The sequence below is a fragment of the Bison bison genome, unplaced genomic scaffold (genome assembly GCF_000754665.1).
Source record: "Bison bison bison isolate TAMUID 2011002044 unplaced genomic scaffold, Bison_UMD1.0 scf7180017845312, whole genome shotgun sequence".
NCBI classification, from domain to species: Eukaryota; Metazoa; Chordata; class Mammalia; order Artiodactyla; family Bovidae; genus Bison; species Bison bison.
The window spans coordinates 363099-390689 of NW_011475885.1; the positions used below are offsets into that span (position 1 = coordinate 363099).

Sequence of the window (27591 nt, forward strand, 5' to 3'; positions counted from 1 at the left end):
TTACTGTGATTAGAAAAAACAACACATAAAGTATAAGTTAACCATCTTAACCCTTTTTTCAGTGAGCAGTTCAGCAGTATTGTCTATTTACATTGTTGTGAAACAGATCTTTTTCATCTTGCAAATCTGAAACTTAATGCCAATGAAACAACTCTCCTTTTTCCCCCCTGCTCCCTTCAGCCTTTTATAACCACCATTCTATTTTTTGTTTCTATAAATTTGAAAAATTATGAATTTAAAAAAAATGTTAGTATCAAGAAACATTTATTGATTGCCTACCAGGTGCTGGGCATTGTTCTTGATGCTAGGGCCAAAAAGAGATGCAGGCTAGAGAGAATCCCTAGAGGGTCTTTGTTACACTGGATTTGGAGAGATATAAAAAGATAAATCACAAAAATCAGTGTGTGTTAAGTCTTAAATGAATGATAATCACAGTGAATTCTGTGTGATGCTAACAAGAACGTGCTGTGTTGCTCAGTTTTACTTGAGTGACTGCAGACCCTGCAGTACCGAGGTAACTTAGAGGAGGGAATGTGGGTCAGATAACCTGGGGATGTTGGGTATGAGAGTGTATTTGTTAATATAACCTGGTTATTAGTGAGGGGACAGAATGAGAAGCTGTTCTGCTAGATTAACTTGGGTGTGATTGCCACCTATTTCAAGATTCACAAGCATACCTAGAAAGGTTCCCTGGGGGAAAGTGGCCACATAGAGAAGAATGGGCAAATCCACTTGGTTTATGCCTTTGCCTTATGTGAAGCTAGAGCTGGCAAGCAGCCTTTTTGGGTGTTCTCAGTGCTAATATGCAGAAATAATGTAGTAATGTAGCCCTTGAAGACTTTTCTACCTCTAAATAGCTGCATTTGATGTTTAAGTCACTTTAGAGCAGCAGTCCCCAACCTTTTCAGTATAAGGACCAATTCTGTGGGAGAATTTTTCCACAGACCAGGGGTGGGGGAGATAGTTTCTGGATGATTCACATGCATTTACATTTATTGTGCACTGTAATCTAATGCTGCCACTGATCTGACAGTAGGTACTGGTCTATGGCCTGGAGGTTGGGGACCCTTGCTTTCAGAGAATGCATAGTTGACATATTTTCTTGAAATGTCTTGGAAACCTCTTTAAGGGGTTCTATAGAGAATGTAAGGGCTTCCCTGGTAGCTCACCTGGGAAAGAATCTGCCTGTAATGCAGGAGACCTCGGTTCGATTCCTGGGTTGGGAAGATCCCCTGGAGAAGGGATGGGCTACCCACTCCAGTACTCATGGGCTTCCCTGGTGGCTCAGTCGGTAAAGAAACCTCCTGCAATGTGGGAGACCTGGGTTTGATTCCTGGGTTGGGAAGATCCCCTGGAGGAAGACATGGCAACCCACTCCAGTATTCTTGCCTGGAGAATACCCATGGACCGAGGAGCCTGGTGGGCTGCAGTCCATGGGGTTGAGGGTCAGAGGGGACTGAGCAACTAAGCACAGCACAGCACAGCATAGAGAATGTGAAGGAGTAGAAACATCTGAAACAAAAGCTGAGTGGCCAGATGATGAGGATTTAGTAAATTGCAACTGAGTTGTGTTCACTCATTGGTCCCTTCAGAAAGAGCAGCAGCCTGTTCTTGATAAATCATAGGGGATGCTGATATTTGTCAGGGACTTTGTGGTTCTTTGTATTTGAAATTGCTGAGTAGATTTTGAGCTACTGTAGTGAGGGGATAGGGATTCCCTGATAGTTCAGTTGGTAAAGAATCTGCCTGCAGTACAGGAGACCCCAGTTCAATCCCTAGGGAAATCTGCTGGAGAAGGAAGGGATAGGCTACCCACTCCAGTATTCTTGGGCTTCCCTTGTGACTCAGCTGGTAAAGAATCCACCTGCAATGTGGGAGACCTGGGTTTGATCACTGGGTTGGGAAGATCCCCTGGAGAAGGGAAAGGCTACCCACTCTGGTATTCTGGCCTGGGGGATTCCATGGACTGTATAGTCCATGGGGTCACAAAGAGTCGGACACAACTGAGCAACTTTCACTTTCAGTGGGGGGATAAATAGGTGAGGAAAGAGTTAAGTGTTTGAATGTTGGAATGGCAAATGACTGTCACAGTGCTACCTGTCAGGCCTGTTGATACCTTATTAACCTTGGCTTCCAGGTCAGAATCACCTGGGGAACATTTAAAATTACCAGTGTGGGGACTTCCCTAGTGGTCCAGTGGATAAGACTGCTCTCCCAATGCAGGGGGTCCAGGTTCGATTCCTGGTCAGGGAACTAGATCCCATGTTGCATACCACAACTAAGATCCAGCACAGCCAAAATAAATAAATATTAAAATAAAAATAAACATGGGTGTACCTGTGGCTGATTCTTGTTGATGTATGACAGAAAACCACAAAATTCTGTAAAGCAATTGTCCTTCAGTTAAAAAATTAAAAATAAAATAAAAAATAAAACTACTAGTGTGCAGATCCCACCCTTGAACAGTTAAGTCAGAATCTCAAAATTTGGGGAAAAGAGCAGATCTAACCATTATTTTTATTAAGTTCTTCAGGTAATTCTAAAGTGCGGCCAGGTCTAAAAGCCCCTTTCGCTATTTACATTTATTAACGTGTATGTAAAATACTTGCTAACTGTATAAAATAAATCTACAGACTTTCCTATTTCTGCCTTCAGATAGATGGTTTTTGTTTTGTTCATTCTTCTTTAGCCAGTTGCAGATTCTAAAGAAATAAATGGAAGGAGGTGGAAGAAAACAGAAAGAGGTCTCATGGCCTTCTTTGAGAAGGGGCATGAGGGGTGGGTAGGAAGCTTTGTTTATTGCATTTCAGGAAGTAGAAAATATGGCATGGTCTCAATCTATCTTAAATTACGTAACTTTGAGGGATGTGATCCATTTGTGTCAAAATAAAGAGGCATATAATACTTTGCATTTAACATGTGTGGGAATTCTTTGCAGAGTAATTAGCATTCCTTTCTTTAGCCTGTATTCAGGGGACACATACCGTTCACACCCTCTCTGTGTTCACATTTTCCAGTGCGTTGGAGAGCTTTTTTTCAATAGAAATCTTTGTCCTTTTCCCAATAAGACTTGAATTATATTTGAAGACATTGAGCATGTCTTTCTTTCTTTTTCTGGCAGGCATTGATTTTAAAATCAGAACGATAGAACTAGATGGAAAGAAAATTAAGCTTCAGATATGGTAAGTAAAAAAAAAAACATATATATATATAGCATTTCTACTTTAGTCAGGTACTAAAGCAGGAATGAGAAGGTGAATTGTGGTAAATTAGAGGTATCCTTGGGTAGCTAAAACATCTTTTCTTTATCAGAACCAAGGGGGAATGGGTAAGTATTCGAAAATGTCCAACGCTCACTGCCAGGAGAGATCTGAGAACTCATTCTTCCAAAATGCTAATTTTAGAGGGGAGGAAACTAAATTCTAGAGTATGTCAGTTACTTTTTCCCTGCGGTTGTTGTAGCTGTGAAATTAGATGGGGCAAAGGAGTCAAGTGGTAAGAATCCCAAACAAAGTGCCAATCTGGAGTCAGCCTATGTACTAAGAACTTGGAGCTCTTTGCTTCTCTTCTCAGGGCCTTCTTGTCCTCATTTGTAAATTGGTTTGTCAGACTGATGACATCTGAGTTCCCTTCCAGCTCTGATATTTCCTCATTTATTTGCCTATTTCTTCTCCTTCAGTTTAAAATGGGGAACCCTGCACTGGAGAATAAGGGAGGAAAAACTCAGGCCTCTGATCTCTATGTAATATACGAGGCAAAGGTCTCCTTATGATCAATCAACTCCAACTGGTTTAATTCCTGAAAAATCTGTCAAACTACAGTGAATAAATATGGTTCCTCCAGATTGCCTGGTTGAATATTTCTGGGTTGAACTCATACTCTTTGATTTTTTTTTGAACCTCCTATAAGCCGATCTAAGTTCTTTCAGTGTGAGGCCTTCCATGGAGCCACATAGGTTTGCAGCCTTAAGGAAGGGTTTTGATGGTGTTTACTGACCTGATATATGACGACGACAGCAGGAAACAAAGCTTAGACGTTGAGAACATCATAGACTCAGAAGGAAGCAGGCCAAAATAGTCAAGTAATACGTATACGCCAGCTTTTTCCTTGGGCTGTTTTTCTTCTTTGAATTTCAGAACCAGGATAGAACTAGAACATTATATTGAAATCCACCACTTTTCTTTTACAGGAAACTGGGACATAGAGTGGTTAAGTCCATCTGAGGGCGTGTGTCTGGGTTAGTGATAGAACTGGGACAACTACCCCAGTACCCCAGAACCTTGCGTCAGCTTCATGTATTAACCCCAGATAGAGGTTCCCAGTATATTTCATTGCAAGACATTTTGAAGGTTACCACATGCTGCTCTTTTCATCTGTTGCTATTTAATAAGAAGTCAAATATTTTAAAGGTTAAAAAAATTATTTTAAGGGAAAAGCAAAGAGAATGTCTGACTCTGTGCAGTACAGCAGGGTTCCCCAACCCCCAGGCCAGGGACCACTACCATGCCTAGTTAGGAACCAGGCCACACAGCAGGTGGCGAGGGTCGGGCAAGAGAGTGAAGCTTCATCTGTATTCACAGCCACTCCCCATCGCTCACATTACTGCCTGAGCTCTGCCTTCTGTCAGATCAGTGGCAGCATTAGATTCTCATAGGAATGCAAACTTATGTGAGGCACAAACCTTGTGAACTGCACATGCAAGGATCTAGGTTGTGGCACTCCTAATGAGACTCTAATGCCTGATGGTCTGATTCAACATTATGGCAGGTCGTCTAATTATTTTGTTATGTATCACAATGCAATAATAATAGAAATAAAGTGCACAAGAAATACAGTGTGCTCGAGTCATCCTGAAACTGTTCTCCCTGAACCAGTCCGTGGAAAAACTGTCTTCCATGAAACTGGTCCCTGGTGCCAAAAAGGCTGGGAACCACTGCTGTATAGTCTTGATCAGAACAATAAGGAACATTTCTAGGAGCCTGTGGGTGATCAGCTAATTAGAGCTCCATGGCACTATTTATCAGCACTCTTGGCAGCAAAATAGTCTACATTCAGTCTTCATGACCTGCATTCAGGATGGTAGGGTTTCTTCTCCATCCTCACTGCAAAGCTGGTTCTAAATCAGGTAGCATATTAGAATCAAAATATACTTAGTCTGCTCAAAGGTGCTTTGCTTCTGTTTTCTCCATTTGTTTGCTGGGTACCAAGTAAGTGCCTGTGGTACCTAATCCTGATCAAGGAGAAGATAGCAAGATAAGATAATGGTGGTGTGAGACCCGGCCCTGCACCAAACAGCCAAGGCCTTGGATACTTGATTCTCACTCAAGTGTATGAGCTGTTTGGGCTTCCCGGGTGGCACTAGTGGTAAAGAACCCACCTGCCAGTGCAGGAGACCTAAGAGACACAGGTTTGATCCCTGAGTTGGGAAGATCCCCTGGAGGGGGGCATGGCAATCCACTCCACTATTCTTGCCTAGAGAATCCCATGGACAGAGGAGCCTGGCGTGCTATAGTCCATGGGGTCACAAAGTGCTGGACACGACTGAATCGACTCAGCACTCAGATGAGCTGTTTAGTGGCAGAGCTGGGCCCACAGCCCACCTGAGCCTGTCTCCTCTTCTGGAGAACATGGATGATGGCAAAACTACCGCATTGGGCTGTGGTGGGCATCATTTGCACACCATCTGAAAGTATTTTGTAAGGTATACATAAATGGTAAGGTATTTATTAACATTTTAAATTACCGTATTTTCCTTGGGCCTTCATCTCACTTAAATTTGGTATGCACATATTAGAGTTTCAGTGTATTTCCACAAATGCATCCTTTTTAGAAGCAATCAAATTAAACAATTTAGTTTTGTCTTAGTAACACAGGGAATGAAATTAGTTCTGGCAGGAAGTGGAAAATTTAGGAATATTGATTTTTCCCAGATACCAAGGAAATTTGACTTCCTTTATAAGAATTGCTTTGGTAAATGTAATTTGAAATGCCAACATTTTTCAGAATGTATTTTAATGGTATGTCATTAGCCAAAAAAGTAAGAATAAATGCAAGTTTATATAACTTGGAGGTGTTGTTCATATTTTGAATTCTTGGTCAACAATTGCATGTTGAACTCCAGGGTCTCATTTAATCACGGGCTCTAGAGCTGAAAAAGTTCTTGAGGAGATCCATTTTAGCATGCTCTACTGAGCAGAATTTGCACAGTAGTAAGTCCAGCCTGACTGCTTGCTTTGTATAGAAATCAGACTTTCCATCAAAAGAGCAAAATGCCCTAATGATTAGGCATTTATAGAAAGGAATTGAACTGCCTCTAGGAGTCCAAGAATTTACAACTATTCTCTATTCTCTTTCTCTTCTGGTTGACGAACACAGTGTGCCTGTTCGGGCTGTGCGTTTTCTTGTCGCTGCTTTTGTTATCAGAGTCCAAGTTTTTCACCCAAGTCATTGTGAGCTCCTGACAGGCGCCCGTGGCCACGGCCGCCCCCAGTTCACAGACGCACAACAGGCTGTCTTTGTGTCTTGCCCCCTTTTCCCTGAAACCACTGCACTTGTGAGCAGACCGCAATTACATCTTCCTGCAGCTCAGAGTCTCTCGTCAGCGATGTTGTTGATGATTTTTCTAACTACCCTTTCCTTTGTTTCAAATCTTAGGGACACAGCGGGTCAGGAAAGATTTCGAACCATCACGACAGCCTACTATAGAGGAGCCATGGTGAGTGTGTTTTAGGGTTTTGTGGAAGTAAAACATGTATATTCATTCGTCAGGTTTGTAGGATTCAAGCTGGAGTCTCATACATTGAAGAAAATAGATTTTCTGATGTGAAAACAAGGCATTTAAAGGGTGTTTTTATACTGCGTTTAGTAGCTGTGTCCTCAACCATTGGTCTTCATAATATTACTCATGTATTTGGAGATGGGTTAGAACTCCACACATTCTGAGTGATCATATATTTTTGTGCTTTGTCCTTTTATTAATGCCTTTGCCAAATCTGAACAAACCACAAGCTCTGTGACCAAGTATTCATTTCTTGCACCTTCTCCCCCATTCAGCCCTGCCACCACCATGCTTTGTCTCTTACCAGATCTACAACATCCACTCCTGTTGGCTCCTCTTTCTGGAGTCTCCTGCACCAGTCTTCTGCCAGCGGGCCAGGAACTAGCCGAAAGATGTGTGACTGTCTGAGGCTTAGCATCTGGTGAATCTTTGACTACCAAGTCCTTCCTTGCTACATACTTGCCTTATCCTTGTTATCATAACTTCGTCACTTGGCTATTTTCCATCCTAAGATGCTTCATCTACACAACCCATTCTATTGTTGGCTCATGGTGGATTCTTTGTGGTGCTGCGAGTACAATGGTGAATAAGGCAGTGTAGAAACTGAGCTCTACTGAACCAAACCTAGAACGCCAGACCCAGAGCAGGGCTTTATCTCTGGCTTTTAGGCCTAAGTCACGTATAACTTTGGAGAAGGACATGGCAACCCACTCCAGTGTTCTTGCCTGGAGAATCCCAGGGACGGGGGAGCCTGGTGGGCTGCCGTCTATGGGGTCGCACAGAGTCGGACACGACTGAAGCGACTTAGCAGCAGCAGCAGCAGCAGCACGTATAACTTAGAGCTTTAAATTATGATGAAATCCCGTATGCTCGGAGAGGAGACTGCACAGTCGAGATCAGGTAGACCAACCTGGTAGACTCTGGGGTGCCAGCTGCCGTCATACCTAGCTTGTTGTGTAAAAGACTTGGTGCTGAGAGTGTCTGGAGGTGCTGGAGCTGTAGGGGTGATGGCTGTCCCTTTGCTGCAGGCAGTTGTGATCTGAACCCACAGGTCCCTCTGTTGTCATGCTGCTCCCGCCGCCTCCTTCACTGCCACTTACCCTCCATTATTTGAGTGCCAGTAATACCCCCCACAGAGGTTGGGAATTCCTTTTGGGAATTCCGTTTTAAAGCTCTCCTGCCTGGGAACTATATACAACTAAGCATTACATATATATATGTTCTCCATCCTATAATACTTTAAGGTTTTAAAAGTCATTATTTTAAGAAGGGCGGTTGTCAACTACTCTCTATTTTGCTTAGATTAGAATCCAAGGGAAGGGACTTACCTTGTGTGAAGAAGTTTGTTTGTTGTTTATTTTCCCCCAGAAAGGATTTTTAAGGGTAAATAAGAACATCTTAACAGGGATGATTTAGAATAGTTCATAGGTAATTTTGATTAGAGGCATCTTTTAAACACAGTTTTTTATTTTGGGGGAGTAATGTATCGATACTACTTACAAGCTTGTTTTCACTAGACAGTGGGCAAGAACACTTAGAGTGTGAAGCAAATGTTTGCCTTGGATGTGTAGCTCTAGCTTATGGTACAAAGCAAGAGGTCGTTGAAATATGTTCTTTGAGATTTGAAGATGGTCTGTCTTTTTCATTTATCTACTGCCTAGCCATTTTCACATTATTGCAAGTAATTAGATATCATTGCTATTCTAAAATATATCATCCTTTCCATTTTGACGGTAGGGATTTTTTGTCTCTCTTGCTTTGCTATGATGCCAGGGCCTTATACATAGTAGATGTTCAATAAATACTTGCCAAAGGAGTGAATCAGTGAAAAATTTCAGACCTAGAAACAGTCTTAGACACATCCTCAGGAAACCCTGCTCTACTCGAGTCTTGGATCCTGCATGTCATCCATTTCAGTGGGATGTGGGGTCATCATGTTCTCATTTCCACAGTTGGTGGTTCTGGCAGGTTTAGTTGGGTTGGCTCAGGTGCACAGCACAGTGGCAAGCACACTGCTGTCTGCCACCGTGACGGAGTCCTTGGACCTGCTTCATACTGTTCAGCAACACGTGTAGGCAGAGCAGTAACCCTGATGGACAGTCAGGCTCTGAGGAGAAGAGGGACCATATTCAACATTTCTCAGTACTGTCTGGCTGTTGTTGTTAAAGGTCTGTATACTAAATATATAAAAATTTTAACTGGTGTACCTGAATTTGTATTTCCAACTGATTCATAGTATCAATTAGCCTAAAAACATAGGAAGTAGTCAAAGGGTTTTTGCTACTGAAACCAGATATAAATTAGTAATAGCTGCCAATCATTGAGTCCAAGCTGTGTCCTAGGTTCTAGGTAAGTTAGTTCAGTTCAGTTGAGTCTCTCAGTCGTGTCTGACTATTTGTGACCCCATGGACTGCAGCACACCAGACTTCCCTGTCTATCACCAGCTCCTGGAGCTTACTCAAACTGATGTCCATCGAGTCAGTGATGCCATCCAACTGTCTCATCCTCTGTCGTCCCCTTCTCCTCCCACCTTCAACCTTTCCCAGATCAGGGTCTTCTCCAATGAGTCAGTTCTTTGCATCAGGTGGCCTAACTATTGGAGTTTCAGCTTTAGCATTGGTCCTATTCAAGTGAATATTCAAGACTGATTTTCTTTAGGATGGACTGCTTGGATCTCCTTGCAGTCCAAGGGACTCTCAGGAGTCTTCTCCAACACCACAGTTCAGAAGCATCAGTTCTTCAGGGCTCAGCTTTCTTTATAGTCCAACTTTCGCATCCATACACAGCTACTGAAAAAACCATAGCTTTGACTAGACGGACGTTTGTTGACAAAATAATGTCTCTGCTTCTTAATATGCTGTCTAGCTTGGTCATAGCTTTTCTTACAAGGAGCAAGCGTCTTTTAATTTCATGGCTGCAGTCACCATCTGTAGTGATTTTGGAGGCCCCAAAAATAGTCTGTCACTGTTTCCACTGTTTCACCATCTATTTGCCATGATGAGGCCAGATGCCATGATCTTAGTTTTCTGAACATTAAGCTTTAAGCCAACTTGTCTGTTATTCCATGTCCAGTTCTAACTGTTGCTTCTTGACCTGCATACAGATTTCTCAGGAGGCAGGTCAGGTGGTCCGTTATTCCCATCTCTTTAAGAATTGTCCACAGTTTGTTGTGATCCACACAGTTAGAGGCTTTGGTGTAGTCAATAGAGTAGAAGTAGATGTTTTTCTGGGACTCCCTTGCTTTTTCTATGATGCAACGGATGTTGGCAATTTGATCTCTGGTTCCTCTGCCTTTTCTAAATCCAGCTCGAACATCTGGAAGTTCATGGATATTCAAACCCCTTATGATTATATGGTGGAAGTGACAAATAGGTTCAAGAGATTAGATCTGATAGAGTGCCTGAAGAACTATGGACAGAGGTTCTTGACATTGTACAGAAGGCAGTGATCAAGACCATCTCCCAGGAAAAGAAATGCAAAAAGGCAAAATGGTTGTCTAAGGAGGCCTTACAAATAGCTTAGAGAAGAAGAGAAGCTAAAAGCAAGGAAAAAAGGAAAGATATATCCATTTGAATGCAGAGTTCCAAAGAATAGCAAGGAGAAATAAGAAAGCCTTCTTCAGCTATCAGTGCAAAGAAATAGAGGAGAACAATAGAATGGGAAAGACCAGAGATCTCTTTAAGAAAATTAGAAATACCAAGGGAACACTTCATGCAAAGAGGGGCTCAACAAAGGATAGAAATGGTACGGACCTAACAAAAGTAGAAGATATTAAAAAGAGGTGGCAAGAATACTCAGAAAAACTAAACAAAAAAGATCTTCATGACCCAGATAACCACAATGGTGTGGTCACTCACCTAGAGCCAGACATCCTGGAATATGAAGTCAAGTCAAGAATAGGAAGCATCACTACGAGCAAAGCTAGTGGAAGTGATGGAATTCCAGTTGAGCTATTTCAAATCCTAAAAGATGATGCTGTGAAAGTGCTGCACTCAATATGCCAGCAAATTTGAAAAACTCATCAGTGGCCACAGGCTGGAAAAGGTCAGTTTTCATTCCAATCCCAAAAAAAGGCAATGCCAAAGAATGTTCAAACTACCGCACAATTATACTCATCTCACATGCTAGCAAAGCAGCGCTCAAAATTCTCCAAGCCAGGCTTCAACAGTACGTGAACCATGAACTTCCAGGTTCTAAGTAAAGTACTTTACAAATAATTTGTCAGTTGATCCTCAAAAATCCAATCTGGGGACTTCTGGTGGTCCAGTGGTTAAGAATCTGCCTTACAATGCAAGCAACATGGGTTCAACCCCTGGTTGGGGAACTAAGCTCTCACATACCACAGAGCAACTGAACCTACGTGCGGTAACTATTGTGTCTGTGCGTATGCCCCAGAGCCCAGATGCCACAACTGGAGAAGTGTGCATATCACGACGAAAGGTCCTGCATGCCATAATTAAGACCTGATGCAGCCAAATAAATAAAAATAAATAACACATATCTTTAAAGTAAATAAATAAATATTGTGTTTTTGTTTCTTTTTTTAAAAAGGGCCAGTGTGGAAAATATTCTGTCCTCACTTCCCAAATGAGTAAATGCAGACTGAGAGGGACAAAGTAATCTCTCCAGCATCTCCCAGGTAGCATGTGGTGAAGCCCAGCCTGAGCGTCTCTGACTCCAGACTCTGTGCCCTTAACCACTACACTGGGTTTACTTCCTGTGCTAACTGCTCCAGGTACTACTTCACAGACAGAAAGCAGTGAAGATCCAGGTTGACTATAGCCCAAGAGGTAGTAGAGCTCTGGAAGTATTTTGATTAATTTTAATTGTAGGCAGCCAAGCTGTTTGAATCAGGAATTATTCAGGTTGCATTTTTTTGAGGCATTTAAAAATTGTTGTAAAATATATGTAATATAAAATTTAGCATTTAAGTGTATGAAGTGAAGTGAAGTCTCTCAGTCATGTCGGACTCTTTGCGACCCCACGGACTGTAGCCTACCAAGCTCCTCTGTCCACGGGATTTTCCAGGCAATAGTACTGGAATAGATTGCCATTTCCTTCTCCAGGGGATCTTCCCGACCCAGGGATCGAACCTGGGTCTCCCACATTGTAGACAGACGCTTTACCATCTGAGCCAAAGTGTATAGTTCTCCACTTTGATTTTTTTAAATTAAATTTGCTTATTGTAAAATCTTCTTTACAGTGTAGTCAAAGTTAAACATTTCCTTTTGAGGCTAGGAGGAGGGAGGGTAAAGAAAAATGTTGTTTGCCATTTAAATTTAAAGAATATTTATTTTTCTGCTTGTGAAAAGCTTACATGTAATGTTGTTGTTGTTCATTTGCTAAGTCATGTCCCACTCTGCATGGACTCCAGCACGCCAAGTTTCTCTGTCTTTCAGAATCTCCTGGAAAGTGAAAGTGAGGTCGTGTCCGACTCTTTGTGACCCTATGGACTGTAGCCCACCAGGCTCCTCCATCCATGGAATTTTCTAGGCAAGAATATTAGAGTGGGTTGCCATTTCCTTCTCCAGGGGATCTTCCCAGCCCAGGGATCGAACCCAGGTCTCCCACATTGCAGGCAGATGCTTTACCATCTGAGCCACCAGGGAATCCCTAGTATCTCCTGGAGTTTGCTCAAATCCGTGTCAATTGAGTTGGTGATGCTATCTAACCATCTCATCCTCTGCCTCTGTCTTCTCTGTTTGCCTTCAGTCTTTCCCAGCATCAGGGAGTTTTCCACTGAGTCGTCTCTTAGCATCAGGTGGCCAATGTACTGGAGTTTCAGCTTCAGCATCAGTCCTTCCAATGTATACTCAGGGTTGATTTCCTTTAGGATTGACTAATTTGATCTCCTTGCAGTCCAAGGGACTCCAAAGAGTCTTCTCCAACACCACAGTTTGAAAGCATCAATTCTTCGGTTCTTGGCTTTCTTTATGGTCCATCTCTCACATCCGTACATGACTGCTAGAAAAACCATAGCTCTGACTATACAGATGTTTGTTGGCAAAGTGATGTTTCTACTTTTTAATACGCTGTCTAGGTTTGTCATAGCCTTCCTTCCAAGGAGCAAGAGTGCTTTAATTTCATGGCTGCAGTCACTGTCCACAGTGATTTTGGAGCCCAAGAAAATAACATCTGTCACTGCTTCCACTTTTTCCCCTTCTATTTGCCATGAATTGATGGGACCAGATGCCATGATCTTAGTTTTTTGAATGTTGAGTTTTAAGCCAGCTCTTTTACTTTCCTGTTTCATCCTCATCAAGAGGCTCTTTAGTTCCTCTTCACTTTCTGCCACTAGAGTGGTATCATCTGTGTATTTGAAGTTGTTGATCCTTTTCTTGATTCCGTCTTGTGATTCATCCAGCCCGGCATTTCGCATAATGTATTCTATATATAAGTTAAGTAAACAGGGTGACAATATGCAGCCTTGTTTTAGTGCTTTCCGATTTTGAACCAGTATGTTGTTCCATGTAAGCTTCTAACTGTTGCTTCTTGACCCACTTACAGATTTCTCAGGAGACAGGTAAGGTGATCTCCCATCTCATTAAGAACTTTTTATGGTTCATTGTAATCCACACAGTCAAAGGCTTTAACATAGTCAGTGAAGCAGAAGTAGATGTTTTTCTGGAACTCCCTTGGTTTCTCTATGATCCAACGAATGTTGGCAGTTTGATCTCTGGTTCCTCTGCCTTTTCTAAACCCAGCTTGTGCATCTGAAAGTTCTTGGCTCATGTACTTCTGAAGCCTAGCTTGAAAGATTTTGAGCATAATCTTACTAGTGTGTGAAATGAGCGCAATTGTGTGGTCGTTTGAACATTCTTTGGCACTGCCCTTCTTTGGGATTGGAATGAAAACTGATATTTTCCAGTCTTGTGGCCACTGCTGAATTCGAAAGCTTTAAAAATCCCAAGAAACCATCTTAAAACCCCACGTGAGACATAGCTTCTGTTAACATTTTGCTATGTTTCCTGAATTCTTTCATCTACGTGTACATGTGTGTTGTATATGATTTATGTTTATTTATATTTATATTTTATTTTTATTTATAAAGTTGGAAACCAGACCCTGAAAGATTTTGCCTACTATTTAAGGAATTTTAATATAATTAAGAGTACAATGGAGAGATGCTAAAGGATTTTAAGCAATGAGGTGATAACCCTGGTGAAAGCAGGGAGACCTAAGTCACCCAGGTAAAGGCTAATTGATGAAAATGTGAATAAGGCCATGCATGTAGGGTATCAGATTGTGGAAATATTGAGAGTGTTGAGTCCATAGGACTTAGTGACTGACTGGTGGTAGAGGAAATTACTCCAGGGGTCTGCTTGTGCAGGCTGGCAGGGTTGAGTGAGTGAGTAAAAGTCGCTCAGTCATGTCTGACTCTTTGCGACACCATGGACTATACAGTTGGAGAAGGCAATGGCACCCCACTGCAGTACTCTTGCCTGGAAAATCCCATGGATGGAGGAACCTGGTAGGCTGCAGTCCATGGGGTTGCTAAGAGTTGGACACGACTGAGCGACTACTTTCACTTTTCACTTTCATGCATTAGAGAGGGAAATGGCAACCCACTCCAGTGTTCTTGCCTGGAGAATCCCAGGGACAGGGGAGCCTGGTAGGCTGCCGTCTGTGGGGTCTCACAGAGTCGGACACGGCTGAAGCGACTTGGCAGCAGCAGCAGGACTATACAGTCCATGGAGTTCTCCAGACCAGAATACTGGAGTGGGTAGCCTTTCCCTTCTCCAGGGGATATCTCAATCCAGGGATTGAATCCAGATCTCCCGCATTGCAGACGAATTCTTCACCAGCTGAGCCACAAGGGGAGCCCTACAGGGTTGTACTGCACTTGAGAGCGGAGGGAGAAAGAGAAGATTTGGAGGGGACGAAGACAACTTTCTGTTTCGCTTAGCTGAGTTTTCGGTAACCAAATGGGCCATCTGGGAGCTGATGTCCAATCAGTGTTCTCCAGGGCACCCTGACCCCTGTCTTTGTCTTCAGCTTTATCTTGTGCCCTTCTCCCATTGGATCCAGGCACTCTTTTTTTGTTTTGTTTTATAATGTTTATTCATTTATTTGAGTGTGCTGGGTCTTAGTTGCAGCACACGGGATCTTCAGTCTTCCTGGCAGTCTCTAGGATCTTTAGTTGGTACATGTGGGATCTAGTTCCCTGACCAGGATCAAACCCCAGCCTCTTGGATTGGGAGCTCATCGTCTTAGCCATTGGACCACCAGTAAAGTCCCTCAAACCGGGGCACTCTTGCCACGCTGACCGTCTTTACTCAATCTAATAGGTTCTGGGCCTTTCTGGAGAGCAAGATAATTTATCCCATTTCTGTGATATTCCAGACACTGAGGGTTTCCCCTCTTCACCCCAGCCTCTATCCCTGTGCCCAGTTCAAATCTTCTCAGTCCTCAGGCCTTGGCTTTAATGTCATTTTCTCAGGGAAACCCTCCGTGAACCACCCTAGCCCCTCAACCAGATTAGATTAGCATTTTCACTCAGAACTCCTCAGCCTTCTTTATAGATTGTCTAAATTATAATTAATTATATAACTAGTGGTTCATTGTTTTCTTTGCCAACCATCCATAAGAAGAAGGGACCTTGTCTGTCTTATTTACTACTGGTAGCATTTGTTACACTATCAGGCACATAGTAGGTAGGTTGAAATGGATAGATAGAGGTGGATCTAGCACTTAATATGCAAGTGCAGTCTTGTGATATAGATTTTGAAATGGGTAGCATACAAGTGTCAGCTGAAACATTTAGAAGATTAACTGTTTAAAATACCAGACATGGGGTCTTCCAAAATATGATGATTGTGCCTTCATTAAACTGTGTAACAAATGCATTATATTTTGAGTGTCTGTGATTTACTTTTTTTAGATTAGTAACATTTGATCAGTTCATATAAAAAGAAATAACTCTAAAGTTGTGTGGTTATAATCTTAGAATAAGTGTAAGAAGCAAAAGGACTTCTCTGGTGGTCTAGTGATTAAGACTCCATGCTTCCAATGCAGGGGACTCAGGTTTAATCCCTGTTTGAGGAATTAAGATCCCACATACTGTGTGATGTGGCCAAAAAAATTTAAAAAAATTTTTTTAAGAGTAAGAAGCAAGATACTTTCTGCTTAGAATAAATAAGTGCACAGCAGAAGTGATCCCCTCTTACCTTCAGTGTTATCTCTGCTGCTGCTGCTAAGTTGCTTCAGTCGTGTCCGACTCTGTGCGACCCCATAGACAGCAGCCCACCAGGCTCCCCCGTCCCTGGGATTCTCCAGGCAAGAACACTGGAGTGGGTTGTCATTTCCTTCTCCAATGCATGAAAGTGAAAAGTGAAAGTAAAGTTGCTCAGTCGTGTCTGACTCTTTAGTGACCCCATGGACTGCAGCCTACCAGGCTCTTCGGTCCATGGAATTTTCCAGGCAAGAGTACTGGAGTGGGGTGCCATTGCCTTCTCCGAGTGTTATCTCTATTTTAACGTAAATATCCTGCTAGCTTTAATTGGTACCAGTTCTCATCCTATGAGGTCAGGTAGAAAGGGTGTATCACCTTTACCATAATCACTAATTCATTAAAGGTTAACAGTGAAAAAATGTAAACAGTATTTATTTACATGGTGAGACAATGGAAGATTTTATTTATTTTATTTCTCTGTATTTTAAACTTTTATTATAAATTCCTTTTATAAAGACAGAAAAAGGACGAACACAGAGTTCCTGGAAGAGAAGATACATTGATGTGATATTCTTTGCTTTAAAATGTATAAAGCACTAAATAAAGATCTTTTTTTTTCCTCTTATAGGGAATTATGCTTGTCTATGACATCACAAATGAGAAGTCCTTTGACAATATTAAAAATTGGATAAGAAACATTGAAGAGGTAGGTATGGGAAAGACAGTGGATACTGGAGAAGAATCCTGCTGGGTGCTTATAGAGGGCTCGCTCCTTCTGTCTCCCTGTCACGTAGCTGAGCTGCTGGAAGCAGGGTGCAGGCAGGTTAGACCCTTCACTCTGAGGAGTACCAGGGACAGTAACATCTCTGGTACTGCCAGTCTGACTGCTCCGTTGGCCTAGGGAGTGCAGACAGAGGTGCAGTTTCACAGAATTTTAAACTTGTTCCCAATCTTGAAAATAATTTAATCTAAAAAACCCCTCTTTTACACATGAGAAGACTCAGGTCAGAAAGAGGTAACTTGGCATGTGCTCTTAGAGCCTTTAAAAAGGAGTTGTTGTCATTCAGTCTCTGTGTCATGTCTGACTCTTTGCGACCCCATGGATTGTCTGGTTCTCGGGTTCTGTCTGTTCCCTCATACTGTTTGACTGGAAGAAATATGTCCTTATTCTGGTAACTCATTTTGCCCTTCTAATATTTTGTTCATCTTAGATATTTAAAATTTGATTTAATTCCACTTTGATTGGTACTGAGACCTTTTTTTTAATGTCTCTGACATTTCAGACTCTGAAATAATTTCATACACATTTATATTAAACCATGTGAATTTATTGTTTAAGTAGTTCAAAATCCAGAATACCTTCTGCATTGGCTCTCTTGGTACTGAGATTCTCTCCTTTCTTTGACCCAGACTAACATTTGGGAGTTTTATTGTTGGATAACTATAGGTTTTATTTTTGTTTGTTCATGTACCAAAGAAGACCTAAGAATGACTACAAGGCCTTTGGGGGAAAAGTTATGCTATAACTTTCCCCTCCTCTCATTTAAAAATTTTTCCTCTGAATCAGGTTTTGTGTTGAGTAAGAGACTATTTGTTTTGCAATTAAATTTATGGATCTGCTTCTGACAGGTTAAGATTTGCCTACTGGACAGCTGTGTTTTTCTCATGTTGTCTCCTAATATACTGCTTTATCCCTGCAGCATGCCTCTTCAGATGTTGAAAGAATGATCCTGGGTAACAAATGTGATATGAATGACAAAAGACAAGTATCAAAAGAAAGAGGAGAGAAGGTAAATTTGAACTGAATAAATGAAGATTGGAGTCTGTTCATGTTAAGCATTCATTTTCATACTATTATTTATTGATTTAAGTTTTTGAAATATCTATATTTTAATCCATTAAAAAGCCAGCAGACAGTTGTAATCCATACTTGAATGGTATGAATTAGTATTCAAGCTCCAACTCCATACACTGTGTAGTCATGACTCATTCTTCAAGAATTTGCTCTTTTCTGGGAGATACAATTTGGTCCTTTTTCAGATTCGTGCAGCTGAGAGTTCAGGCTGTTTCTTCCGTATCTGTGTGCAAATGCCCAGTTCTGAAGTTAAACCAATTCCTTCTCTTAGAAAAAAAGTCAGAGGATAGGTAAAGTTTCAACAGTAATCATTTTTCAGTTCATTATTTTTTTTTCCAAGAATATTTTACTACACATTAGATTTAGGTCATTATGAATAAACTCTTTTTAAACTCATTGAGCTGTAGATATTTATATTTATAACCCTTTCTCTCTTTTGTGTCCTGCAAAACAAGTCTATTATACATATATATTCATTTCTATGACATTTTCCAAACTGACTTAAAGGCTTCAATTTTTTAAGTCTTGGAATTTTGCTTTAGCTTTTTTTTTTTTTTTTCTTTTTTAGGGGTACAGGCAAAATGCATTTTGTTTTTTTAATCTGACTATACACTTTTCTCGCCTGAAAACACTTAGTCTTGTTGCAAATGAACTGGGAATTCTTTGGAAATAGATGGGAATGTAGAAGAATTCACAATTTGCCACGATAATAGAAACCCAAGCAATGAGATTTTAAGTTTTAGTATTTTAAGCTTTAGTTCTTTTATGCAGTTTAATAAAATTTATTTATTTTATTTATTAAAATAATATGTATTATCTTAAATATCCAATGTATTAAGAAAATAATGAAAACTTACAATAGTAATTGCTGGAGATTTGTAATTTGAAGGCAAATGTATCCCAAATTTATGGTAGAGGTGAGTGTCTAATATGTTTTCTAGTGATTAGAGAACTAAAGATATAGTAGAAAAAAAGAGAAGTACTCAAGTTATGTTTTGAGAGGAAGTGGTGCCATTTTAGTTACTTATGATGATGGAATTGGATCTCTAAATTTCAAACACAATAGAAGAAAGCAAAGAAATTTGAGGACCACAGGAGTTCTGAACTAAGTACTCTCCCTTTGGGACTTTGGAAAACCTAAAAAAATATAAATGCTCTATATGTTCAAGAAGCTTGCCCTGAATTTCATTGTTCCTCTTTTGTCTTTCAGTTAGCAATTGACTATGGGATTAAATTCTTGGAGACGAGTGCAAAATCCAGTATGAATGTAGAAGAGGTGAGAAGGAAATGTTTGGTGACTCGTTACGTAGTAGCGTTCGTGTCTTGGTGCCTGCGTTCAACTCTCCGAGCCTTGATATTTCCTGACTTAGTGAATGCTTCCACTTCCATTTCATAAACTTTTGTGCTTCTGTTACGAGGACCGTGGTTGCTAGATTTCTAGCACCTGTCTTTCACTTGGCATATATTAGGTCGCTTCATTAGAGTCACTGGACAGAAGATGGCAGTTCAGGTTCAGTGCAGTTTTGCCCTTTGTTTGGGAAGCTGGAAATCCTGCTGCTGTGGTCTCTGCTCATTCATCATTGTTCATGTCATCCTACACCAACTTGTAGCACAGAGTCTTAATTCCTTTCATGTCTGCACTCTCAAGAGACAATTCAACTGTTAGCTTACTGAACAGATTCCCTTAGAATACATGCTTGAAGTCAATTAAGCATGATCCCTTTTAATACAATGGCATTAAATAGATATAAGAAACTGTGTTTATCAGAGAGTAGTTTTAATAAGTTTTCAGTGAGTTAACTGTTAAAACCAAATTATCTAAAGTCTTCTAAGAAATAGATTTTCTTTAGAAGGGCAGAATGTTGATAATATTTTCTTTTTTAAAAACATTTTTTAGATTGATCATAAAAATAATACATATATGTTAATACATGTCATTTACTTAACAGTAATACTGAGGGTTTCGTAAACATTTACTTTCTCAAGCTAAGTCACTGTTCACCGTGACATCATGACTGCAAATTGAGACTTTAATGACTTGACTCATGGTCACTGATCAGAACTTTTTCTTTCTTTTAAATAACTAATGGTCATTTTTTCAGGTAGGGGGTGTTAGGAAACAGGAAACCTCTTCTGATTTATTTATTGGAGAACAGAAAAGTAGAAAAATGCTTCCTTTTGCTTGCAACAAAAGGATTTCCTTTCATGCAAAAGAGAGGAGCCTCTTCAGTCAGCTTTAATGGTGGAGACAGGAGAGAAACTTGCTCTGAGATGTGGTAGGACTGTGCCACAGAACATTTTCTGTACCCTGACTACAGTCTCCACTAGTCCTGTGCCCTGATCTCACCTGTGACTTAAAGAGAATATTGAATTGTGAATTCCCTGGCAGTCCAATTGTTAGGATTTGCACTTTTACTGCTGAGGGCCCAAGTTCAATCCCTGGTCAGGGAACTAAGATATCCTACAAGGCACGTGGCATGGCCAAAGAAAAAAGAGAAAGAGAGCACACTGAGCTCTCTCTATGGAAATATTGACCTGGAGATTGCTCAGGCTGCTTATTCTAGTCAGGTTTCCTGCAGAGATTAGCAGTTTTCCCAGAGCTTTAACTTAAGCTCAAAAACTGGGATAGGATTACTTAGAAACTTTGACTCACAGGTGACCAGTGTGACAGTGAGACACTGACAAAGTGATAATAGTAGTTATCGTATTGCTTCTTTTTGACTGGTTTGGGAATAATAACCCTGCTGGACGTGTTTGGGGACGTGAGGAATTGTTGGGAACAGACTGACATAGCAGTGGGTTTAGCATGGAGACAACTGAAGAAGCCTTAAGAATCCTGGCTCTGAAGAAGCAAAGTCAGGATGATAAGTTTTAAAAACATTTGACTTAGAGTTGGGTCAAGACACACTAGGCGTAAAATGGCACTGAGATTTTGTCCTGCCACCACTGGAACTTATTACCATAGTGGGGAATTTAGTTGAGCGTAGAAACTCTTGAGATTTGGGGGGGTTGAGACATGAGAGGTTCTATGTTTTCAGGGATAAGAGTGAAAGTCATTTGAAAGAGAGGAAGTTGGGAATAAAGGGTAGAAATTTTTATGAAAATAGATTTCAGAGCTGTGAAAGTGAAATGAAAGTGTTAGTCACTCAGTTCTGTCTGACTCTGTGACTCCATACACTGTAGCCTGTCCATGGAATTCACCAGGCAAGAATACTTGAGTGGGTTGCCATTTCCTTCTCCAGGGGATTTTTCTGACTCAGGGATCAAACCTGGGTCTCCTGCATTGCAGGCAGATTCTTTACTGTCTGAGCCACCAGGGAAAATTATTGCTTCAGTTATTAAGCAGATATTCATCATCTCCTATACCAGAAACTATGCCCTGACTTTGGGGACACACAAGTGCTGTAGAGCCTCTGCCTCGCAACTCAACAGGTGTCATATTAGGAACTTGTGCCGATGTTTGTGGGTTTGTTTTTTTTTTAGTATTTTACTTATTTGGCGGCGTTGAGTCTAAGCTGCATCATGTGGGGTCTTCATTGCATCATGCAGGTCTTTTGTTGCAGTGCACAGACTCTTCTAGTTGTGGCACATGGGCTCTAAAGCATGCAGGCTTCAGCAGTTGCAGCGCTCAGGCTTAGTTGCTCCGTGGCATGTGGGATCTTAGTTCCCCATCCAGGGAGCGAACCTGTGTCCCCTGCATTGCAGGGTAGATCTTAACCACTGGACCACCACGGAAGTCCCAGTGCCAGATGTTATGTGCAGAAAATATTTGATGAATGACAGTTTGATTATATTGGAAAACCTTTATGATAAAATTGAAAAGTTACAGTAGTCATGTGTCTGCTGATTGCAGTTATGTTCTTTTTCTCAATTAAAAACATTAAAGTAATATATCTTTATTCTATAATGAAATAAATCTACATTTCTAATTTAAAAGATAAACATATAATAATGAAATCTTTTGGTTTATCTTTTAGGCATTTTTTACACTTGCACGAGATATAATGACAAAACTCAACAGAAAAATGGTTTGTATAATATATAATTTTATTTTCCTTATGCTGTGTTTAAATAAATTTTCTTATTTATGTTATTTATTTAATTAAAGAAAAGGCATATATTCACATTAAGTCATTTTTTTCCCTGTCTTACCTTTTATCCCAGTTAAATTTTGATTCTTATTTCTGTTTCCTCCGATTTTTTTTTTTTTTCCTGAACTGCAACTCTTTCAGTTCTTTCCTCTGGCTCCATAAGTGGTCTTTGATTGAATTTTGTTCAGAATAATTAAAGTAATAATGGCACAAATTAAATATTTTAATCTCTCTCTGTGTCTGTATATAACTATGATTTTGAAGTTGCTCAAGTCTGCTTCAATTTGAAACAATCTCAGTGATGACTCATTAGGACAACCTGAAAAGTTTGGTTTACCCTAAATCTTGCATGTAATTGTATACCTTATGTTACCAGCTCTTCTTGCCTCTAACAGGATTGCCTGTTCAGTTCAGTCCCTCAGTCGTGTCCGACTCTTTGCGACCCCATGAATCGCAGCACACCAGGCCTCCCTGTCTATCACCAACTCCTGGAGTTCACTCAGACTCACTTCCATTGAGTCAGTGATGCCATCCAGCCATCTCATCCTCTGTCGTCCCCTTCTCCTCCTGCCCCCAATCCCTCCCAGCATCAGAGTCTCATCCAATGAGTCAACTGTTCACATGAGGTGGCCAAAGTACTGGAGTTTCAGCTTTAGCATCCTTCCTTCCAAAGAAATCCCAGGGCTGATCTCCTTCAGAATGGACTGGTTGGATCTCCTTGCAGTCCAAGGGACTCTCAAGAGTCTTCTCCAACACCACAGTTCAAAAGCATAAATTCTTCAGCGCTCAGCCTTCTTCACAGTCCAACTCTCACATCCATACATGACCCCTGGAAAAACTATATCCTTGACTAGATGGACTTTTGTTGGCAAAGTAATGTCTCTGCTTTTCAATATGCTATCTAGGTTGGTCATAACTTTCCTTCCAAGGAGTAAGCGTAGTATCTTAACATCATCTCCATCATTATCCTTGATACTTTACACTCTTGTGGTTATAATTTCTTTGGACTGGAAATAGGAACTTCCTAACCAGAAGGTTGTTAATGTATTAGGTGCTCACCTTAAAATATTTTTCCCATTTTAACCCACCGATTCCAAAGAAATAAAAAACATAAGAGCTTAGCTAGTTCCCTTCCTAATTAGACTACTGAGTACAAATTTATGAGCATGGTTAGATATTTTTATTTTTTAGATAATTGGACTCAAACCATGAGACTTTTATCTCCTTGGTAACTTCATTTTCTGTTTTTCAGAACGACAGCAATTCATCAGGGGCAGGTGGACCAGTGAAAATAACAGAAAACCGATCGAAGAAGACCAGTTTCTTCCGTTGTTTGCTACTTTGATGAACTCTTTGTGAGAGACTGCAGCACACCTTGAGGACCCTCTCCTGCTTCTCTGAAAGCACAGGTCACCCAGCCTCAGAACCATCCTGCCTGGCTGCTACTGAGAGCACCGCTGAACCTATACCTAGATTCTGCACACTGAGTGTGCAGTGGATTCCAGCCTTATGGCCCATCAGGATAACAGGCTTCTCTCTTCAAACGTGGAAGCCATGAAGTGGAGACACGTGCCGGACTTAACTTGTTTTTCCTCTGTTTTATTGCGTGTTGCAGAAGCTGCTATCTTTTTCTTTTTCACTTTGCACATCAGTGTTAGCCTTTCATTGTTACAGCACAATCTGAGATTCATATCTGCACACTTCTGACATGAAGTTCAGACAAATTTGCTTTGGGGAATGTTTTTTAAAAAAGAGTAGAACATTTAAAGCAGAAGTTAATATACTAAAATTTTAGGACATTTGGTCTGGTTCATATGGCCAAATGTTATTGCATTGATAGCATTTGTTTAAAGGCTCTGGTTTTCTTAAATAAGAGTCATTAAATTTTGATAAAAGTTTATCTTAGAAATTCCTAAAAATGCCCATCAAAGGCCACAGTTTATTTCTTTAGATTATTCAGAGTTTTTCTTCATTCCTGACCTTTTTGCCGAAGAGTCTGAGTAGCTGAATAAATCATTTTTTTAATTGATTACTTCTGCCTAATCTATTGAAGCTGCATTTGGAAACCATCTTAATGTCACTTTTCTTGAGATTTGTATTCCCTCCTCTTTCCTACATTTGACCTATTATAATCACTCACCTAAGACATATGTGAACACTGCTGTCTGTTTCTACATGTAAACTTCTTGAGCTGGAATTTTACATAGGCAGAGAGTTAGTTTAGGGTTTTATTTCAGCATCTAATTGATGTTTTGTCACATCAGCATATGTCATATAGCTCTTCCTAGACTCGCTCTTAGCTTGCTGGTTTAGTAGTAATGTCCAGTTCTTACCATAATCCCTGTCTGAAGAGTTAGATTCAGACTCAGTTCACAGAAAGCTTACCCATAGGGAGAGAGGTTAACTTGTGGATGTAATTTTATAGAGATAGTTGTTGGTAATGGTAGAAATGATTTTTTTTTTAATTGGACTTTTATTATTATTAAGAGTAATTAGTTCTAGTGCATCCTCTAGGAAAAGTCTCACCTTTTCATTAGAGAAAATAAGAGCATGGTTTCAGTTTTACAACAGCTGTTATTGAATGTGTAGAACCCAGATCCATCTGTTCAGGTTCACTGTTATAGAACTTGGTCCAGCCATTTGGGCCAAAGCCAACCAAAAGCTTAGCTGCCTTTCTCATCATAACACTGGTACTGGTAATGCCTTTTGTAGATGAATCTGTCACGTAAGGAAAAAAGAAAGTATTTAGTATTAACTTAGGTGCCAAATTCATTCTATTATTCCAGCCTTCAGTGTCATAAGACAGAGAGAGTAATAACGAGGTGATTAGGCACTAATAATTATAGTTCCTGTTAAGCCAGTTTTGTTTCACAATGGTTGCCATCATGCTTGATGGTTAAGGTTGGAAGATGAAAGTGGAAATGGATTGCTTGTTACTGCAGAGAGTTCTGCTTCAAATTAAGATGTATCACTGGAATACTTGGCCTAGTCAGTCTTTACTACTTGTTTGAAAACTTAGGCACAATTTAGTGGCAGGAAATATATACCAGAGCTAGTTTTGATGGGTTCTCTAAACTTAATATTCACAAATTTCGATCTCCTTGACTTTTTTTTTTTTTGGTACTCATAGGCTTAAAAGCACTTATTGGTGTACCAGTAAAATCAGTAGTTCCTTGATCACAAGTGGATTGTAAGTCTACCATCTTAAAATTAGATATTGATATATTTCTGAAATGAAGAAAATAGTTTCTTAGAAACATCTTGTATTCACTAATTTTCAGAAAAAGATCCCAGCAGTTAAGCTTTCTGGATGGTAACAAGGTAATTTCTAAAAGGCAAGTGCTATGACACCACATATGAATGTAACCCTCTTAGTAATTTACCTCGGACTCTTTGGTGTCTTAACACTTTGGTTTATATCTCAGGGGTTGTCTGCAAACCAAAACTGACATAATCTGTGGTTAGCCTTTTTTTATTTTTAACAGAATGCTTTGCTTTTGTTTGTTTTGTTTTTTCCTTTTCTCTTCTGTTGTTGCTTATGGGTTAATAACTAGTCTCCATGAACTTCCCTTTGAAAGAGCCTATAAAAGTTAGATGAGTCTAAAAGTGTTCTTTGAAGTAGCAGCAAACTGGGGGTATATACTCTGTTATATAGAAATAAATTGTCCTTGCTATTTTCTTACATTTAGCTTTGCTAAATTGTATATAATTTGAGCTAAGACCATAGGAAATTCACTTTCTGCATGGTAACACTGCCCCAATAAATTTTCCACTTTGCTTAATAATGTACATATAGTGCATTATTTTTTCTATTTGTAGATGAATTTAGTGAGAGATAATTGTCTTTTCCCTGCTGAAACCGAAGAAATCTAGTTTTGTGTGAACACTTTTGTGGTTTTATGGGTCAGGATACATGAAGATTTTTTGCAGCAGTGTTAGTGGTTCAGTGGCTGCATTTTATTATCAATGTGCTGATTTTTGACAATGATTGGGCTCGACCTTTTCAAATAAGAGTCTGAGGGTTATCAGACAATGCAAATGTGCTGTAACTAAGTAGCATGTAGATCAGTTAATTATAAAATGTTTCCCTGGGAACTTACTTTAGCTACATTTTTCTTCAGACAGATGATGGGAAAATAATCCACCTGTGCATCAGTTAGGCGGTGCTGCAAGGTTTCTTTCTCTTCACATGAACATTTTGTGCAGTCTTTGTTACAAATTTTCAGAAGACTATACTCTTTACTTTGAAGGACTATTTTTTAATTATACCTCATTTAGCTAACTAGTATTCTAATACCTAGTAGAAAAACAGTGAGCCAGTCTTTAAGTATCCAGCACAATTTAGACTCTATGTTTTGTTTTGAACTAAAGCATCATTGGAAAAGGTAGGAGGTAGTTTAGGATAGATCATACATGTCTTATCCAATAGCGCAGAAAAAAAAGTATTATCTTCCTGTCTCCATTAATAAATTTAGCTGTGCAATATAGATAAATGTTTGCAGAAATTTCTAAATAAGAGATTATAACTCCATTTTACAGGTTCTGAATGCTGAGAATCTGTATTAAGGCTTACTGAGTTTTTCTTGTGAGCAGTAAGTGATACATGTAAGCAGACTTTCTTTCCTTGTTCATAACTTTGATTTCTTTATAAATTTAGTTCTTAATCTTGAAAGATGAGTTTCTAAGCTTAACATTTTAGAACAGTATTTTGTTATGTTGGTTTACTTATCTCAGATTTTAAGCACTTGTTTCTCATATCAGATTTTTTAGATTTTTTCTTCTAACAGAAAGGACATTGCTTTTGCCTTCTTGTTACATCCAAAAGGGGGCGGGGGAATGTCTAAAAAATGCCTTGTCCGGTAGAGATGTAGATGGAGAGGATATGCTAATAAAATTTCAAGTACTAGCACAATTTTACAGTAGAAACGGTCTTTTTTCAGACTAATAAAATTAATGTCATGATCACGATGAAAAAAAATGTAAGTGAAATTTGCAGAAATGGAAATTAGCAAGCAATTGTTTTAGGTATATTTTCAAATTTTACTTCATTTTTTAAAATGCTTGTGCCATACGCAATTGCATTTCTTATTGCCAAGAACTAATAGAACTTCTTGTTTCATTTCTTACCTTTTTTTAAAATGTGAATTTAATTATAATTCATTCCTATGGCCTTATAGATAGGTCTTATTTTGTTTATTTGCAGCTGACACTGTTCCTTTAAAGCAAAGTACCTTAAAGTTTTTGACTAAAATCATGTCCCAAGTGGGAAATACCTGTTTTTTCCATAGAGTTGTCCTCCTGTCTATGTTTCAGCATACTTTACCTTTGCTCCAACGGCTTAATGTGAAAAACCTGCAGATAAAATGGATCTGTCATGTTGTTAATCTTGTTTAAGCCAAGTCATTAACTGTCTACTGATAATGATGCTATGTTTTGGGTTTTTTTTTTTTAAGAAAAAAAATGGATTTTATTCCAGATGAACTTTTTTTTACAATGTTCGTCTAAAATAAAAACTACATAATGAAAATACTCATGTCTCTCTGAAATGCACATTTAAAAAATGTTTCTTCTAATTTGCTAGGTATGTGTCACAAACCATGGTAGACCTGAGATATTTTAGCAAACTTTACATCTGACTTAGAGTTCTTTTTTGTTGTTGTTTTTTGGGAGAGGGAAATTTTATTTATATTTTGCA

General features: G+C 39.7%; 1 protein-coding gene across 1 annotated transcript; it reads left to right on the forward strand.

The window, feature by feature from the left end:
- The first annotated feature begins 2414 nt into the window (after positions 1-2414).
- Positions 2415-27425, forward strand: LOC104983970 (ras-related protein Rab-8B). The gene is made up of 7 exons (XM_010833541.1): positions 2415-3182; positions 6655-6715; positions 16579-16656; positions 17651-17740; positions 19016-19081; positions 21783-21833; positions 23149-27425. Exons 1-7 carry the CDS (start codon positions 3097-3099, stop codon positions 23239-23241), a joined length of 525 nt encoding a protein of 174 aa, XP_010831843.1. The 5' UTR covers positions 2415-3096; the 3' UTR covers positions 23242-27425.
- Positions 27426-27591: the final 166 nt, after the last annotated feature.

What these genes read in the sequence shown, in the direction of transcription:
- LOC104983970 (XM_010833541.1), top strand. Translation starts at nt 3,097, where the DNA reads ATGTCTTTCTTTCTTTTTCTGGCAGGCATTGATTTTAAAATCAGAACG. An exon ending in CAAAAGAAAGAGGAGAGAAG is followed by an intron (nt 17,741 to 19,015) that starts GTAAATTTGAAC and finishes TTTGTCTTTCAG; the next exon opens with TTAGCAATTGACTATGGGAT. An exon ending in CAAAACTCAACAGAAAAATG is followed by an intron (nt 21,834 to 23,148) that starts GTTTGTATAATA and finishes TCTGTTTTTCAG; the next exon opens with AACGACAGCAATTCATCAGG.